This window comes from Maniola jurtina, chromosome 5 (assembly GCF_905333055.1).
Source record: "Maniola jurtina chromosome 5, ilManJurt1.1, whole genome shotgun sequence".
In the NCBI taxonomy this organism is placed as follows: domain Eukaryota; kingdom Metazoa; phylum Arthropoda; class Insecta; order Lepidoptera; family Nymphalidae; genus Maniola; species Maniola jurtina.
Window position 1 is genome coordinate 15,817,344 of NC_060033.1, and position 16,889 is coordinate 15,834,232.

The 16,889-nt window shown below is 35.4% G+C and overlaps 2 protein-coding genes across 5 annotated transcripts; both read left to right on the forward strand.

Annotated features, from left to right (window-relative positions):
* Positions 1-651: 651 nt before the first annotated feature.
* Positions 652-9,144, forward strand: LOC123865037. Of its 3 annotated transcripts, none has more exons than XM_045905855.1 (8): positions 652-822; positions 2,402-2,773; positions 4,943-5,011; positions 5,337-5,489; positions 5,864-5,935; positions 6,215-6,349; positions 6,453-8,843; positions 8,963-9,144. In XM_045905855.1, the coding sequence occupies exons 1-8, from the start codon at positions 756-758 to the stop codon at positions 9,100-9,102; spliced, it is 3,399 nt and encodes a 1,132-aa protein (XP_045761811.1). In that variant the 5' UTR covers positions 652-755; the 3' UTR covers positions 9,103-9,144. The 3 variants fall into 3 exon arrangements, with proteins under 3 accessions (XP_045761811.1, XP_045761813.1, XP_045761812.1); XM_045905856.1 differs by lacking the exon at positions 2,402-2,773 and adding an exon at positions 1,340-1,672 and having other exon boundaries at positions 653-822; XM_045905857.1 differs by lacking the exon at positions 2,402-2,773.
* Positions 9,145-10,903: 1,759 nt separating this feature from the next.
* Positions 10,904-15,313, forward strand: LOC123865356. Of its 2 annotated transcripts, XM_045906346.1 has the most exons (6): positions 10,904-10,979; positions 11,979-12,183; positions 12,653-12,720; positions 12,818-13,169; positions 13,200-14,161; positions 14,261-15,313. In XM_045906346.1, the coding sequence occupies exons 1-6, from the start codon at positions 10,937-10,939 to the stop codon at positions 15,235-15,237; spliced, it is 2,607 nt and encodes an 868-aa protein (XP_045762302.1). In that variant the 5' UTR covers positions 10,904-10,936; the 3' UTR covers positions 15,238-15,313. The 2 variants fall into 2 exon arrangements, with proteins under 2 accessions (XP_045762302.1, XP_045762301.1); XM_045906345.1 differs by having other exon boundaries at positions 12,818-14,161.
* The last annotated feature ends 1,576 nt before the right edge of the window (positions 15,314-16,889 follow it).

Sequence of the window (16,889 nt, forward strand, 5' to 3'; positions counted from 1 at the left end):
TGGCCCCCCCGTATACGATGGGGCCGATGCTCCGGCTTTCCGAAGCACCAAGGGATTCCCCGCTAGCGGGACCCTCCCGGGTAGAATTTTTATACGACGCTTTATTCATGATTTTTTTTTTTTTTTTTAAACCCCAGTTCCCCCCCAATGTGACGCCCTAACGACTGATCCCCCATCAGCCACTCATCCCATCGGCAGGCGTCAAACCTTGAGATTAGGTGGGCGTTCCCGCCCGCTTCGGTTATTTTTAAAGAGGTTTTCTTCCTCTCAATAGGCTTCACAGCTCTCCACCCCTTGGGGTGTTTACCCCTGGTTTCTTCCACTGTGCCCTCTGCTAATCAGAGGGGCACGCGGAGAAACCTCCCCCCCCCCCACCAGGTTATTAGCCATGGCTAACAATATCCCTTGTAAGAAATTGTTACCATGTTACCGGGGTGCACCGACCCAAGCGCAGCTCTTCCCCCCGGACGTATCCGAAAGGGACCCGCAGCACTCGGGCACGCGTGGAGGTTACCTGGCTGGCACCCCAACTTGTTTGGCCTGACCTAAGATTTGAACCTGGGACTTTATGATCCATAGCCCAACGAGGCAGTCAAGAGTAGGCAGGTATTAGCAGAGATCTGTTTCATGAATCATAATATGTATTTAGCAATTCAAATCCGCCCCTGCACTATCGCCAATCAAAGTTAAGCTAAGTTAAAGCTAGCGGAAAGTAATATAAGTGTGTGATCAGAAACCATTCAGTACGAGTCGCCATGGATGTCAAACTAGCGCTTCTCATCCTTGGCCTGCTGGCACTCCTGGACACAACCGTCAAAGCTGGTGAGAATTCAATTTTAATCATTAACCAAAAATCAAATAAAAATATATCAACGAAGGACCCTAGTTCTCTGGCTATCGTGGATGTCTCAAATATTTCTTACATTATATAAGGCTTGTGCTTGACTACAATCACACCAAATAGCAGGTGATGATGCAGTCTAAGGTGCAGCATGCTGCCTAGAAGGTGCCTATTCACACTTCTTTTGAAAGTACGAATAATTTAGCTAGCGGAGAAAACGGAAGCATATCTAACATATTAGAAACGAGGAAGCGAATCGCTTCGTACAAGTGCATGGAATTTCGACTATGTAACGGTGCAGACTTTTAAGGAGGGAAGGGGTCGTAAATTTATTAGCACACTATCCGAAATATTTCTTTGCGCCGATAATAAGTTTAGATTATATTGATATCTAAAGTTAGCAGGAAAAATAAATTAAATTATTTTTAATTCTTATACAAATTCATAATATAATAAGTAGGTAATGAGAAGGGCAAAAATATACCAATAAGATTTTAGATTTCCTTTATAACCCTCGAACGCCAAACGCTGAGGAAATGAAAGCGCGTGGTCTCAAATGCCTACCTGGACGCACTGTCATTAAGATCGGGCAAACCAAAGACCAAGAACTGGATGAATCTGAAGAATCAAGACGTACACATATGAACACACAAACTGACGACGAGACCTGCAAGATTTGTGTGTGTTCTATTGAAGGAAAAGACGAATACTGCTCCAAAAGACCAGCGAGGAATGTTAACGAGTGTATCCGTATGAGTCTTTTGAAGAAGAGGATGGAGAAGAATATGCCCTTTGAGCATGAAAGGTCGTTGTCGTTTAGGATTAGGAGAGGTTAGTCTGTAGGTAAGATGCATGAACAATCAGTGCAGTAGAAATAAGGTGACTCAATTCAATCTAATGACTTATTAGATTGAACCTCATGTCGTCAAGGTGCTTTTAGGTTCAATTAACTATTCGAATTCGAAAGTAGGAAGGTACTTATTAAAAGTTATTTGAATAAAAAACCTTTTTAATCTATTTTGAGATAAATACTCACGTTTATAAGTTAATTAAAAGACACATTTAATATCTATTTTTATTGTGCAGTGGTAGAGTTAGAGTAGAGACATGGACAGGCCGTGAACCATAAAAAAATTTATTTGGGAACTTAGTGTATTTTGGATGATATTAATTATTCTTCTCTGTTACCGGCAAAATACAAAGGTCATAATGAAAAGAAACAGTGTCACTCGAAAGCCAGATAGATTGACCAGGTAACGAATGGTATCTGCTCTCTGCCCACGAGGGCGGAAAAATGAATTAATGATGACAATTTGAAAAGATCTAGTTCTCCATAAAAAACCGATATTTAACGCCAACGGGTAGAGATGTTTTATAATAGAGTAAGGAGGAAGGAGTATTTTCGAATACCGAAAACGCTTAGTAATTAGTTTTAGGATATTTCCAGATAATTTGGCCCATTTTAGTGAGGCATCTCTTCAATTTTGTGGCGTATCAGTATTCGGCCGTTAGCTGCTATGTGGTATCCTTATTTCCTTTATTGATTCCTCCAACAATTAGATTATATCTGGCACTACGATGAGATACCATACCAATCGACGGCGACGTGCAAACGGGGTGCTTCATACTACAGCAACAGCATCACCGCTAACGATACTGACATCAACGTAGCTAGCGACATCGACTCCCTTCTGGACTATTCCAACAAGGACATCTGCTTCTTCTGCGTTTGTTCCACCGACGGCAGGCGCACGGGCTGCATCAGCAGAAACCCGTGGTTCTGCGAGTACTACAGAATCATTCGTGATCCCCGCGCAATCAAAGATCGGTACCACAAGCTGTTTCAACAGGACCGACCGGATTACTTTAGACAGATATCGTACAGGTTGAGAAGGACTTTGGATGATGGACTTTTTACATTTTATGATGCTGGTACGATGCTCTATCTGAAGGACTTGATTCTGTTTTTTCTATTCTATCACTTTGCACTTAGTATAATTGCTATTAATTTTTTGAAGGCGTATTTTACCTAATACTCAATGTAGAATTTTGCGTCCAGTCCGTACGGATCATTCGATTTCTATTATTTTGTGCGTTTGATGAAATCAATTCAATTGTTCTCTTGTCAGGTGGCATTTTTTGAATTTTGGCTAAAATACCTGTGCAATGTGCATACTTTAAAAAAGAATAATAACATACCAAAATCGAGTTGATAGGAATGTGAAAATCATAAAGACAATATAGAGCCTTTGAGAATGATGTACCTAGGTAATTATAAAACCGGAATAGTTTTTGTTTTTGAGGAATTATACCATACAGGCAGACAAACTAAATATTGTTTTAGGTTCTATATCGATAATAGTGCTTTCTCCGACGAAATTTTCAAATGTGCCTACCGATTTGATGTACAAAAATCACCCAGTTTACATTCAATATAGAAACAAACCGTGACATAAAATTGCTGTTCAAAAACTTTAAGAAGAAATTAAGTATCACCGTGATCGCGAACCTGCAACCAATCATCCAAAAATACTAAATGAAAAAGAAATTCTCCTTTCTAAAATTAAGTTGTGTTTTGTGTGTTCATGATTTTAAAAGAGTGATTGGTTGCAGGTGGCGACGCGTTGTGCTGTAGTCATCCCAACGGGCACCGGAGGACGCTGCACGACCAGGTCAGGGCCAAGATAAGGCTGTTGAGGAGAAGGATACCCAAGGAGAACATACTGTCGAAAAGCCCGACGGGGGATTACGTCGATTTTATTGTCAACAATGATTAAAGATATGAAGATAATAATATTATTGGTTAGAGAGATGGAACATAGATGAAAAAAGAAGCTAAATGTTCGTTCACAGAACTCTTATATGAAAACCCCACGAAAAACCTTGCTCACTATCATGTAGAATCACGGATTCAGCACACAACCGTCGTAACTTCACTATATCTTCTTAACAGTAGGGTTGATTTTAGTAACTTCATCAATTTAGAGGTGGCGCTTCCAAAATCAATTTGTTCATTAATCAAACTGTGGAACCAACTCCCTTCGACGATGTTCCCACTGGATTTCAATATGGGGTTATTTAAAAGCCAGCAATCTATTGGCGGTTCCTATAGTGCTGCAAATATTCCTGGGCGGCGGTTATTACTGACTCGCCTGTTTCTGCATCGTTTAATCGCTATTTATATAAAATTGGAACATTAATAAAAAATAAAAAATAATGAAATCCACAAAATTGTCACAAAAGTGGTATAAAACGTATGTTTATGTTTTTAAATTGAGGAATGATTTTAGTGAAGTGATATTTTCTATTTTTGTATTGTATTGCTTAATAATTAAGATAATAAATGAACTTAATGCAAAAGCTTTTATTATTATTTCGTTTCCATTTATGTTTTCTCTACTTTGATATGAATAATAAGATAAAAAGGCATAAATTATTATTATTATTTGCACTGTAACACTTTTATTGCCTCCAGTGTTTTGTATGGCCACCAATTTCAGCTGCACTGATTCTAGCACCCATCTTGCTTTTCTATACTTTGATTTTTTTATTATTGCTTTTAGTATGTAGTATATATTTGTTAATACATAGTTAGTTTTATGATTTTAATGGCTCATTTTCATGCTCAATAATTAATTGTCTAAGAAATTCAACGATTTTCAATTAATCAAGTGTACCGTATACCCAATGGTCAAATACTTTGACTTTGGTCGATTACTCGATCATAGGTATACTTTTTAGGCCAAGTAATTCTTTTACTATGGCGAGCATTGTAAAAGCCAAAAATTAAATGGTGCGAGCGACAACTCACCTCGTCGAGTTTGAGCAATTAGGCTAATTTTATCACTGAATTTAGTTTTTTTTTTTTTTTGAAAAATTTAAGATTTAAATGCCGCCTTGTATTTTGGGCGGACTGTAAATGTTTTCTTTATTGAGTAATGAAAACGAATTACCTAGTAAAATAGTCCACGAAATAAAAAAAAGGCGTTAGACCTAAGTTTAAATCAACAATGGCATTTTTCACAACATTTTGTGAATGAAGTTAGCATTTGAATATAGATTATTATTACTTAGTTAGTATTAATAAATGAATGTTTTCAGTGGGTGAGGATGTTTTAAACAACAGTGAATGTGTTCCGTTTGTCTCTGAGTATTCTGATTGCACTGAAGGTGAGCTTATTTTCAAAGTAATTAACGAGAGTATTTACTTTAAGTATTTTTTGAAACATAATATGCGCTTGACTGCAATCATATTATGAACTAGTAGAATAGAATAGAATAAGTTTTATTTGCTGATTCAACACTAATAAACATTTACAAATCTAACTTAACTTAAACAATAGGGTATGCATACTAAGTATGTGTCATGCCAACGAAAAGACCCGAAACTCAGCTAAATGTAGATTTTGAGAAATTGTAACAGTCTTGATATCCTAAATAAACATGAATGAATTCACTGGTCGTCTGATATTTAGATTTGATTTGACGTTTGCAGCGAACTACTGCTCAGGCTGCAACAGATGCACTTGCACAGCTGAGGGTCAGTGGTCATGCCGGGAAGTGTTCATGTGCCCCGTTGACGAAGAAGAGGTGCCTTCCGACCAGGACACCGTCGTCACTGCCCTGGGCAACGTGCAGTCGTTTCTTGGTAAGTTAACCATCAACTGCTAAGGCTGCAAGCAGTGATAAGCAGTTATGAAGTCGGCCTCGTATTCGGAGGATCGGTTCCGGGCACTAACTCTAACTTTTCGAAGTTAATGTGCGTTTTATGTAATTGCATGTCTGAGAATTCTCCATAATGTTCTCAAAGGTGTGTGAATTCTATCAATTCGCACTTGGTCAGTGTAGTGGACTGTGGTCAAAACTCTTGGTACGACCTGAGAAACTCAATGAAATTTTAAAAAACTCAATTGAGAGCCTAACTACATTTGCTTGGCAAATACTACTATGAAGCCTCTAAATAAGTCTTTTTTCATGCAATTTTTATGATCCCTTGTTAATTACGATTATGTTTTCGTCCACAAATGAAGAAGAAGCAGAAAAAGTCTCGTGCGATTATTGCACCGCCGCCAAATGCAAACGATGAACTGATAGGTATTCAACACAACCGCATAACTTGTTCATTTTCTATAATGTCTTCCTCTATCTAAACTATTGTAATATTATTTTCAGGTTTCTTAATAGCTATGCCTTGAAGAACTTTTTAAACACAAGTTTTGTTATTAAATATTACACTAAAGCACATTCTTTAATTTTCGAGCACAAACTTCTAGAGTATCAATATTTTTCATTCTATTACTCCGACAAGGTAAGAATGATTTGGATATGGTAAAGCAGTTTACAAGCATAATAATTAGTCAAATATAATTCCAGAACAAAATTCTCATGAGAAAAATTTTGAAACTTGGTTTTCGAGGCAGAAAAGATCAATAAAAGAAGATTCTGGGGCGAAAAGTAAGGAGGACACCACAGTAAAATTCTTTCATACCGTCGATGAAATGAACGAAGGTAAATTTTCAGTCTGTACAATAATAATATATTTATTAGTTAAATACTAAAATATGTAGAGTGGTTTTATACAGTAACTATATAAATATTTCACTTGTTGCAGATACTCTAAAAACTTCTAATAATTCAGGAACTATCACGGCTCAAAAGATACAAACGAATCAAATACCAAAAATGTCTCGAAGGACTATTTTATCAGACAATTTTAATAAATCTGCATCAAGTTCTCTGCATATTGAATATAATCAACCACAGGATTATGACCCTCACATCGCAGCAAATAAAATAGATGCAGCTTCTCACGTTATCAACAAGATAGATGAAAAAGAACTTCAGAAACTTATCGGTAATTATTCACAGAGTACAAAAGACAAAAATTTGTCTAAGCTTGTAGTAAATGAACTAAAAGTGGGGGATGAAGTGATTGGTGATAAAAATGTTTCACCAACGTCAAACATAACTTTTACGCCTGAAAATGACACCTTAACAGCGATGGCATTTATTGCTGGTAATCTTTTGAGTAAACTGTGGGATATGGAGAAAGATGCCGGTGAAGGTTCTGTTGAAACTGAAGTACTCAAACATGAAAAAATAAACGATTTGATAGAATTATTTAAGGAACCGCTTAGTATAAGGCAAGAAACTTTCCTCAAGAATGCCTTAGAAAAATTATCTGAATCTCTTAACAAAAAGCAGAGTGTGAAAAATGTTACAATTTGCGAAACAATCACAAATTCCGATACATTTCACGATAATGACGAAAAGGGTGATATAAATAACATGGGAAGAGTTAAATATAATAAAATAAAATGCCCACAAACAGAGCAAATAAAACAAATAAATGAAAAAGAAAACCAATATAATATAACAGTAGGCGTAATATCGAAATTAAATAATGTGTTAGCTTTGGTTAAAAAATTTGAAAGTGTTCAGAAAAACTTAGACGATAGTAAACATCAAACATCCACCGAGCAAAATGTCAAACGTGTTATTGATGTGGATAAAAATCCTTCATTTGAATTATTTGGAACCTTATTAGATAAAATCACAAAATTGCTAATTCCAAATAGAAGCAGAAGTAAAAAAGTGACACACAAATTGAAAAATTCTTATCAATTCACAAACAAAAGCAGTGTTCGTAATATTTTCGAAAATAAATTTAATATAAATTTAGGTAAAATAAACTTGACGACTATAGACAAGTTAGTTTTAGATTATCTTAATCACATTGAAAGTAATCCAAGTTGTTTATTTAGAACTAATATACAAAAAAACACTGATAGTGTTATGGATACTGAGGGAAATATACTATATAATTTATCAGAGTTTTTTAAAATAAAATCATTCGTTGATTTGATGAAGTTAGCAAACCCGGAGACTACAACCAAACGGGAAATTAAGGCAAAAACTGAAATCCCTGACGAAACAACAACTTTAAGCAGCTTGACTGATGGTGTGACGCAAACAAGACGTACTAAAGAAAAACTTAAAGCACATTTAAAAGCATTTATTGATGATTTACAAGAACTTCAAAAGGAGCATGGTATAAATAATGTTAAAAATGTTAATATTATGGATGTTCTGCCATGTATTTACAAAATTCTAAATAGTAGTAAAGTTTTAAATGATCAAGGTTCACAGAAACTGAATGTAACTCAAGTTACACACTTAGACAGACTGAAAAATCTGATAGATACGTTAAAAATTGAATTTATGTCTAACTTATCTACACGAAGAAGTAATAGGTTTGTGCCTCAGGAAATGACAAAATCAGCAAAAATATGGCAGAGAATGATAAAGAATATTAACAGTGTTCAGAAAGATACACGCAGAAATTTTAATACAGAAAAACCTAAGACCTATGAAGAATTAAAAGACATTATGGAAAAAGTTGAACTTATGGGTAATACTTATAAAAATTTTGCAATTTTTTCTCAAATACCACCCCACAAACGGTTAATGTTATTGAAAACCTTAGAAGCAGATACAAAACAACAGTCATTTGCTTTAGCAAATATTAAAAAATCAATGGAAGTGCTTGATAGTGTACCTCTGGAAAAAAGTAATGAAATCAAAGAATTTATTGAAAATGTAAGAAATAATCTGAAACTAAGCACTAAAGTATTGAAAAGTGTTGAAGATGGAAAACAAAATAAAAATGAAAAGTCTGCAAGACAAGTATTATTTACTAAAGCAAATAATCAGGCATTAAAGTTACCAAAACCTTTAAATCTACATAAGGATGGCGTTGAGTATAAAAATAACAATATAAAGCTAAGTAGAGGTCAAATTTTGAATCAACTAATGATTAATCGTGTACTTTTTTATTTGAAGTCAAAAGAGGCCTCTGGTACAGATCTCAGCGACGATATAAATTATAATATTGGAAAAAGGATTTTATTCTATATTCAAAGCGGAAATTTGAATATTGCAAAAGAGCTATTTAGAATTTTTATAGCTAATAAACAACGAGAAGAAAAGCAAAGAATAAAAGGTAATTAATCTACCCTAGATTGCAAATGTTTTGAATTTGATTGGTCTCTGTCGCTTTTGTCTGAGTAAGTACTAAGTATTGTAGATTGTAGTAATAAATGGAAAAAATTATGTTTTTAGACTCACCAGCGACTGGTAATCATTCCAGAAAAATAGCACCTTTAATAGCAGCCCTAAATGGACCAATAACAAATTTTAATGGATCAGGAAAAGAAATGGATGTGCAGATCAGGGAAGATTCGTTCAAACCGTTATTTTAAAACAGTTAACTTTATATTTTAAAATTTATTGTTTGTCTATGTCGAGATTGCAAATAGTGCAAAATGTTTTTTTATTTTTATAAATGGTTTTTTCTATTAAATATTAGCAGTTTTATTTTAATTACTACATTCGTGATAAAATAGTTTCGAATAGCATACAATAATCCAAAAGCTATTAAAATCATTGAAAAAGTTCTACTTATGTTAGGAAGGAATAAATAAAATGTAAGCAATTTTATTATATCTATATTATAAGTTTTGAACTTTAACTTTAATAATATATTATCACTATTTTAGTATCCTACCTACCTTGGTCCTATATACTATACTCGGTAGTTCTACTTTACTTATCTTCTTAGGCACTACTTTAGTTCCATTTTAGCGATGCATAAATATTTTGGATCTAGTTGATTTTTTTGTTTTTCTTCTCTTATTTGTTTTGTGCCCTGAAAAACATTTTAAATTTATCGTTGCTCATTAATATAATATAATACCTAATATTATATTATATATTTATCAAGCAAGAAAAACAGTTTTTAACAATAAATGAACTCCTTAAAATAGAAGACCGTAAAGGTAAACGCAATAAATATGATACCCGATGGAGAGCTTTTACACCCGTGCTAGGGAAATCTGTGTTATGGGCACCGCATAATTGTGATTTCATTTTCCAAACATCTTGGTTATTTAAACCTTAATCATCACAGTACTTATTTTATTTTCACTCCTTTGATCAGGTAGCGTCTGCAGTTAAAACGTAAAACAATGTTGCATTTAAAAAAAATCGATAAATGCTGAATCCGTGCTGGATATAGCTGGATTTGCTTCAATCCAGCAAAAATCCAGCTGGATTGAAAACGCCGCTGGATCGCAATCCCTAATCTCAACCCATGAACTGAATGATTTCCTCTCAAAATGTGTAGGGTATTATAGGCCACAGTCCTGTTGCAGCATTATAGTGAAACAAGAAAACAAATAAACTTAGGTACCGGAGATGCTGAGAATGCTATCGAACAGTTACAGTGTATCGTAACAATGCATGTGATTTGGTCACACGAGATGTTTGCTCCGTTATGGTGACGGTGGACGGATTCAAGATGTCAATCATTTTTTAAATAGTGTACATACTTTTTAGTAAGTACTCTAAATATATAAAAGGAAAAGCTGACTAACTGATCTCTCAACGCATAGCTCAAACTACTGGACGGATCAGGCTGAAATTTGGCATGCAAGTAACTGTTTTGACGTAGAGATCCGCTAAGAAACGATTTTTGAAAATTCAACCCTTTAAATCCGAACTATTCCACCTAAAGAACTATTCCACCCCTAAGGGGGTGAAATATTCAAAAATGTTCCCTGCCCATTGCCACTTCGACTTCACAACCTGTTGATGTATGTTGATTACTCTGTTTCTCCCACGGATTTCCACATTCCTGATTTGGTCACGTAGAAAACCTCCAAGTATAGCTCGTTCCAAGCATAGTGACTCTGAGCTTTCTTATATGAGGCCCATTAGTTAGAGACCAACATTTTTTTTTCAACTGTATTTTTAACAAACCTTTGAACATTTCGGCAATGAAAGTAATATGAATTTGTTAGTGATATTTTATCAAATTGTTGTGGTTTTAGGTTTAACTAGTTTAATTTTAATTTGGATTGTACCGATGGGATTGGCATATGGGTCACTTATAAAAACCCCTTAAAATATTAGAATAAAAAAAAATTACGTAACATACCTACTCAAATCCCTCCCTGGGACGATATCGCGCTAGTTTTCAGGATGTTTACAAACAGCAAGCGCGGCGCGGCGGTCGGCTCGGCTCAGTCGGCGAGCATGTTTGCGTTGCTCCTGCTGCTTCACCATGCCAGCGCGAGTGGTAAGACCAGTGCCACTTTGGTTCCTTTCTTTTTAGTGAGCACAATCTACCATGGATACCAGCAGCCACGGGGGAGCACAGTGGTTATGTCGGACACCTACTATAAACGTCACGAAGTTCCATCCCACCGCTGATGACGGAGCGCAAGGAACCGACAACACCTCGTTACTCCGCCAGCGGATGTCCGCCTCAGGAGATCCACCATAGGGACACTACGTGCCCCCTAAACACCGTTAGAGGCATGCTGGAGCCTGGAACCTCAGCACACCAACCAACTCAATGATCATACTGTGAGTGACGGATCGCCCCGTGTCCATCAGCCACCGGTTCTCTTAGTCTCTTAGAGGCCAGGGTTTGTGGGGAAGGCAAGGTGATTCCCTCTCCACGTTCATGTTACACAGCCAACCAGTTCTTAACACTAAGTGGAGAAAAAGCCTGACTAGGTATGTTTTGAGCGAATTATTATTTTTGACTTTGACTTTGACTATAAACTTTGACCTAATGACGCGGTGTTTATAGAAAGTATCATAACACTGGATTGTATGATTACTGCTGGTCGCGGGAACTGCGTGTATGATTGCAATTGTTTGTCAGTTTATGTCGGTTTTTCACATTTTCCTTTTTATCAATAGTAAACAGGAAAGCTATTGACTTGCTTTAGTTATTTTTCTTAGCTTGTTTCCGGTGTTTACATATTTGCAGTCTGCTCCATCATCATCATTATCAACCGAAAGACGCCCACTGCTGTACATAAGTCTCTTGTAGGGTCTTGCGCCGCCTAAATCCAGCGGCTCCCTACGACTCGTTTGATGTCGTCTATCCATTTAGTTGGGGTCTTTCAACGCTGCGCTTTCCGGTACATGGTCACCATTTTAGCACCTTAAGACTTAATATCGGTTTCTTGAAATATATGCCTTGCCCATTGCCACTTCAGTTTCATATAAATCCGTATTGTAAATACGAATTTTGATAAAAAGCAAAGAGATTATGTGATTTCAGACACCCCACAAGAAGCCCCCATCATCAAAAAGATAGCCTCGTGCCCCGACGTCGGCTACTACTTCACGCAGGAGTCGAACCTGAACGCGATCGAGCCTATCTGCTATCTGTGCTTCTGCCAGGACGATAACACGGCGGTGTGCTGGCTGAGAGAGCCTAGAAGGTGTGATGTCAAGCATTACCAACATTACGGGAGGAAAAAGAGGTGAGGTGCAGGCTTTTCAGGGGTCCATAGTCCATACCTGAAGGGTGGCAACGGGACTATTACTAAGCCTTAGCTGTCCGCCCATCTGCCCGTCCATCCGTCTGTCTGTCAGCGGGCTGTAATCCATCTTGGGGAACCATATTATTAGGTAGAGTTGAAACACAGAGTGTGTATAAATTTATATTGCCGCTATAACAACAAATAGTAAATATGGCCACCTTACGAAAAAAAAAATGTAAAAAGTACTTAAGTTATAGCTTACGTTTACGATTATTTTCAGATGTTAGCGATAATTACTTGTGTGTATTCGCTGAGGCACAGAGGTAACAATAAGGTCAAATTCAGACTCCAAAGTCCCATCTAATTACCAGCTTTGGTCAACGTTGCTTACCCAGCGCAATTTACCGTACTAGGATACATAATAACTAAGGATACATAATAACTATTATAAGTGCAAAATGGTTTTCAGATTGAGCAGAGTACGCAGGAGTCCTGGATTCAATAATAATATATTGTTCACATATTTTTCACAAGGAGGTAGTTATCTATTGAATTAAAGATTTCTGCTTGATTTCTGTACTTACTTTATTTTGTTAAATTATTATTTAGTTGCATTTAAATTTTCATTTTTCAGGTAACGTTAGTTTCGCGCCAGATACAAATGTGACTGAAAAAATATTCGTATACAACACTTCGGATAGTGATGATAAAATATTAAATAAAACTAATTATTTTAAACATACTGTTTTCGAAGTGGCTAACTTAAATGGTAATAAAAATTCAAATGAAACCCATGTAGAACAGTATTTGACTCCTAATACAGCAAAGAATACATCAAGCAAAGCTACTTCAAATGCCGTAGATTTAAAAATAAACGCGTCAAACGAAAATATTCATGGTATTGATAAAGATAAAGCAAAAGTCCAAGACTGTTACCATAATTTTACTTTAAAAAATAATGTTGGATGTGAGAAAATATGCAAGTTCAAAAAATTATTTAAAAAGTTAGTCGGATTTGGTAATACCAATACAACAACGCCAGTGAAGAACAAAATTAAAAATAATAACATTTTAAAATATTTGAAAAGGAAGTTCAGAAAAGTTTTTATAAAGAAAAAAGTCAAAAATAATAATACAATACAGCAATCAAACCGAAAACACCATTTGATCAGAACTATTTGTCAAAATTTTGGATCTTGTACAATAGACTTTAAAAACAAAAAAATATTATATAATATTGAACAGCTAAGAGCTGAAAGTACTAAAATAATGCAATCCGTAAATAGTATCAAAGGGCTTTTAAAACTACTTGATATAAATCGTAAAACAATGAAAAAGAACTTTATAGGTATCAATGAACAGATTTGTAATGACAACATTGACGAACTAAATGCAATAATTAAAGATAATTATGACGAATATAACTTGGATAATTTAACAGAAACACAGAGTGTCCAAATTTCTTATATCAAGCAAAATATAGAAATATTCATGCAATCAATGGAAAAATTTGCTCAAATTCTAAATGATATTGTACAAGTATTAACAAATAATAAAACTCATTACCTGAAAGTTTCAAATTATTATTTTCACAGAAATCCCAAAAAACAAGTAATAACGAAGGTCATTAAAAATGATACAATTGGGGAAAAGTTAGATAAAATTAAGGAACTTCTAACCAATTATAATTTAGTTCAAAACAAATTTGTGAAACGAATGTATGACATTATGAAACCATTAGGACCTAAGACAAATCAGACAAAAAATAACAATGTGAAAAATAATAAGGACACTTCTGCAATAGAAATTTACACGCAAAACATAATTGAGAATCTCAGCAAGTTAAAGAATCTAGCACAAAAATTGAGTTGTAAGAACCGAAAAAAAAGAGAGGCTATTGATGATGATGTTGTAGAATACCTTTTAATATTAATGGAATATTTGCTAAAGCAACAAAAGCAACTGAAAATATCTCCAGGTATACATCACATTCAATTTTGGTAGAAATAGTTTCTAGCCTTTATTTGATAGCCCTTTATTTGGGTTTATTAATATGTAATTCACAACTTTATTTCAGAATACGATGGCATCGACTTATTGATAGAAGCGATTAAAAGTGCACCTGATATAAAAGCTACTCGGAAAAAAGTTCTTGATCCATTGAATATGGAAATGGAGACTACAAAAGCTGCTTCGTCATTTCTAAATGCTAATAAAATTATAGATGAAACAGTTGACACATCAAATGCGATTATTCCTAAATTCAAAACATTTGAATCAATCGATGAAGACGAAGAAAGTAGTGATTTGTATCAGTATAATAAAAAGTTTCACAAAAAAAATAATTTTAAGCAAGGAAAGTTTGAAGCTAAAGATGTAACTCCAAGTTATGATATTGATTTATCAGATGATGGAAAAACTAGCGCTGTTTTGGATAAAACGGACACAAAGAAAAAAGATGATAGTAAAGAAATTGAAGTATTTATTGATGATGCAGATGACGATGCTGGGATTATTATGACTACGACCGAATCACCAGATAAGAGTATAGTAGAAGTAGAAGAATCTGAAACAGTCAGATATAATACACCAATGAGAACATATTATCCTCACAACAAACTAAGAGACGAACAGTCAGTTCACAAAGATACTAATGACACTTACATACGCCAATACAATAGAATAAAGTTAGATTGGGTAGAAGACAGTTACACTCAAGATGAAGAACGTAAAGAATTGCCCAGATTCATAGAAACTACTACACAAAAGCTAACACCAACTCACACAATTCTCGCTGCAGAAGTTATTTTAAGAACCACAAGAAAACAAGAAAAGAAAGCAGATAAATATGACAATCCTTTAAGTAGTATCTCTAGAGAAACCGAAGATGAAAACAGAAAAATGACTAAAAAATTAAATCCCGAAAATGTTATGTACAAGAAACAAATGAATTTACTAAATTCATTGGACTACGGTACGGAAAAAATTGAAATCGAAGAGGACTCAACGGAAGAAAAATCTAATGTGGAACAGTTTCCTCCGTATTTTGTATGAAGTGTTTATAGGTAAGACAGACGGACAAAAATATCGTTTGCTGTATAGGTAGAGTCAGCGACAAAACGGGGTTTATACCCGTCCATAGTTGCTTGCACTGGAGGGCAAGCCTAGCTTTGTCACTGTTTGTACAATAATCACTAAGAAATAAATATATGGATAAAACAAAGTTATTAACCGTTTTACCTTGCTAAGTCGAGTGTAGGTATTATGCTGTACAATAGGATATACTTGCACATGAAACACATATTTGTGAGAAGTACGCGTATAAGTTTCTAATGACTGAAATTAAAATATAAGCAATCTGTAATCTATCAATAAATTAATTAACAAGTTATATTATTTTGTTGAAAAAGCATAATTCGCTTAAATAAACAAATCTGTATGGTGCAACATGCAGCATGCGATATGCATCTTACAATGCACAATAGTTGCAATTGAAAGAAAGAGAGGAACATTTTGTTTTTTAAAGTGCCACTCTTCACTAGTTATTCCTACCTAAGGGTTAGCTCATCTCGGCGCCTCTAATACTTGCATTAAAGCCAACAGACTTCAAGCAGAAGAATTGCCGGAATAAACTGTGTCATGAGTGGCACAACCCAAAAAAAGATCCCAACTCAGCATAATGTAATTTAAACATAATTCAATTCTGCATTGTAAAATCTGTTTCCTAAGGATGAACTGGTTTCGGAGTGAAACATACGTCGAGTGTTGTGCGTACGCGTGGTGGTGGTGCGTATTGCTTGCTTGGTGGCTGGCTTTTCTTGCATGTTTAGCAGTGGAAGGGCAGGTGGTGTATATGCACGCTGCATGTTGCACCAGACAGGTCAATCTGTTTTAGCAGATTATACCAAATTAAGCCTTTAGTTCCTTTTATATGATAGATTTCCACAAAGCAACGCCTGCGTCTATACAACAGAATAAAAGACAATTAATGATCGTGTTGGACATCCGCGCAACATCGGAAGCGGCGATAGCATCTGAATGGTCGTTCAACAATTAAAAACGTTTCGCAATGCGCTGGCGGGAATTGTCGATAGTTGAGTGGAGGACATGCCTGCAGTAATTAGAATTTTTAAACTTAGTGTTTAAATATTTAATTTTTGATGTCAAGGTTCTAGGCACTATAGATTCTGGGTAACTTAGATAGTAAAGATATGATATTACTTACATACAGAGGTTTGACGAAGCCGTCTAGACATAGCAATCGTGTGGTAAGTGTGGTACGAAGGAGTGACCCGAACTAGCCTACGTAGTTAGGGCTCTATATTGAAGGGTCGTCGTGGTCGGCATTTACCACAAAATCAAAGGCGTCGGACTACTGTGTGTCCCTTTATACCACCTTACCAGATTCATCCAAAATTACCCTTGTGGGGCGGGTCATTTAAATATTCATTATAGGTCATTATTATAGGTGTAGGCAAATATGAAGATCCTACGAATAGAAGCCGCGCAATTGACATTAATCAATCTATCTGTAATCTAACGATAAGTAACTTAGCGACTATATTTTGCCCGTATTTGTGAAATATAACAACGTTGCCGAGTGACTTATCAATATATTACAGATAAGATTAATTTTGGTCATCAGTGATTCAACCGATCATAAGGGCTGTCGCCGGCCGCCCGCGAACATCATAAAAGTCGTTGAA

What these genes read in the sequence shown, in the direction of transcription:
- LOC123865037 (XM_045905855.1), top strand. Translation starts at nt 756, where the DNA reads ATGGATGTCAAACTAGCGCTTCTCATCCTTGGCCTGCTGGCACTCCTG. An exon ending in GTATTCTGATTGCACTGAAG is followed by an intron (nt 5,012 to 5,336) that starts GTGAGCTTATTT and finishes TGACGTTTGCAG; the next exon opens with CGAACTACTGCTCAGGCTGC. An exon ending in TGCAAACGATGAACTGATAG is followed by an intron (nt 5,936 to 6,214) that starts GTATTCAACACA and finishes ATATAATTCCAG; the next exon opens with AACAAAATTCTCATGAGAAA.
- LOC123865356 (XM_045906345.1), top strand. Translation starts at nt 10,937, where the DNA reads ATGTTTGCGTTGCTCCTGCTGCTTCACCATGCCAGCGCGAGTG. An exon ending in CACATATTTTTCACAAGGAG is followed by an intron (nt 12,721 to 12,817) that starts GTAGTTATCTAT and finishes TTCATTTTTCAG; the next exon opens with GTAACGTTAGTTTCGCGCCA. An exon ending in GCAACTGAAAATATCTCCAG is followed by an intron (nt 14,162 to 14,260) that starts GTATACATCACA and finishes ACTTTATTTCAG; the next exon opens with AATACGATGGCATCGACTTA.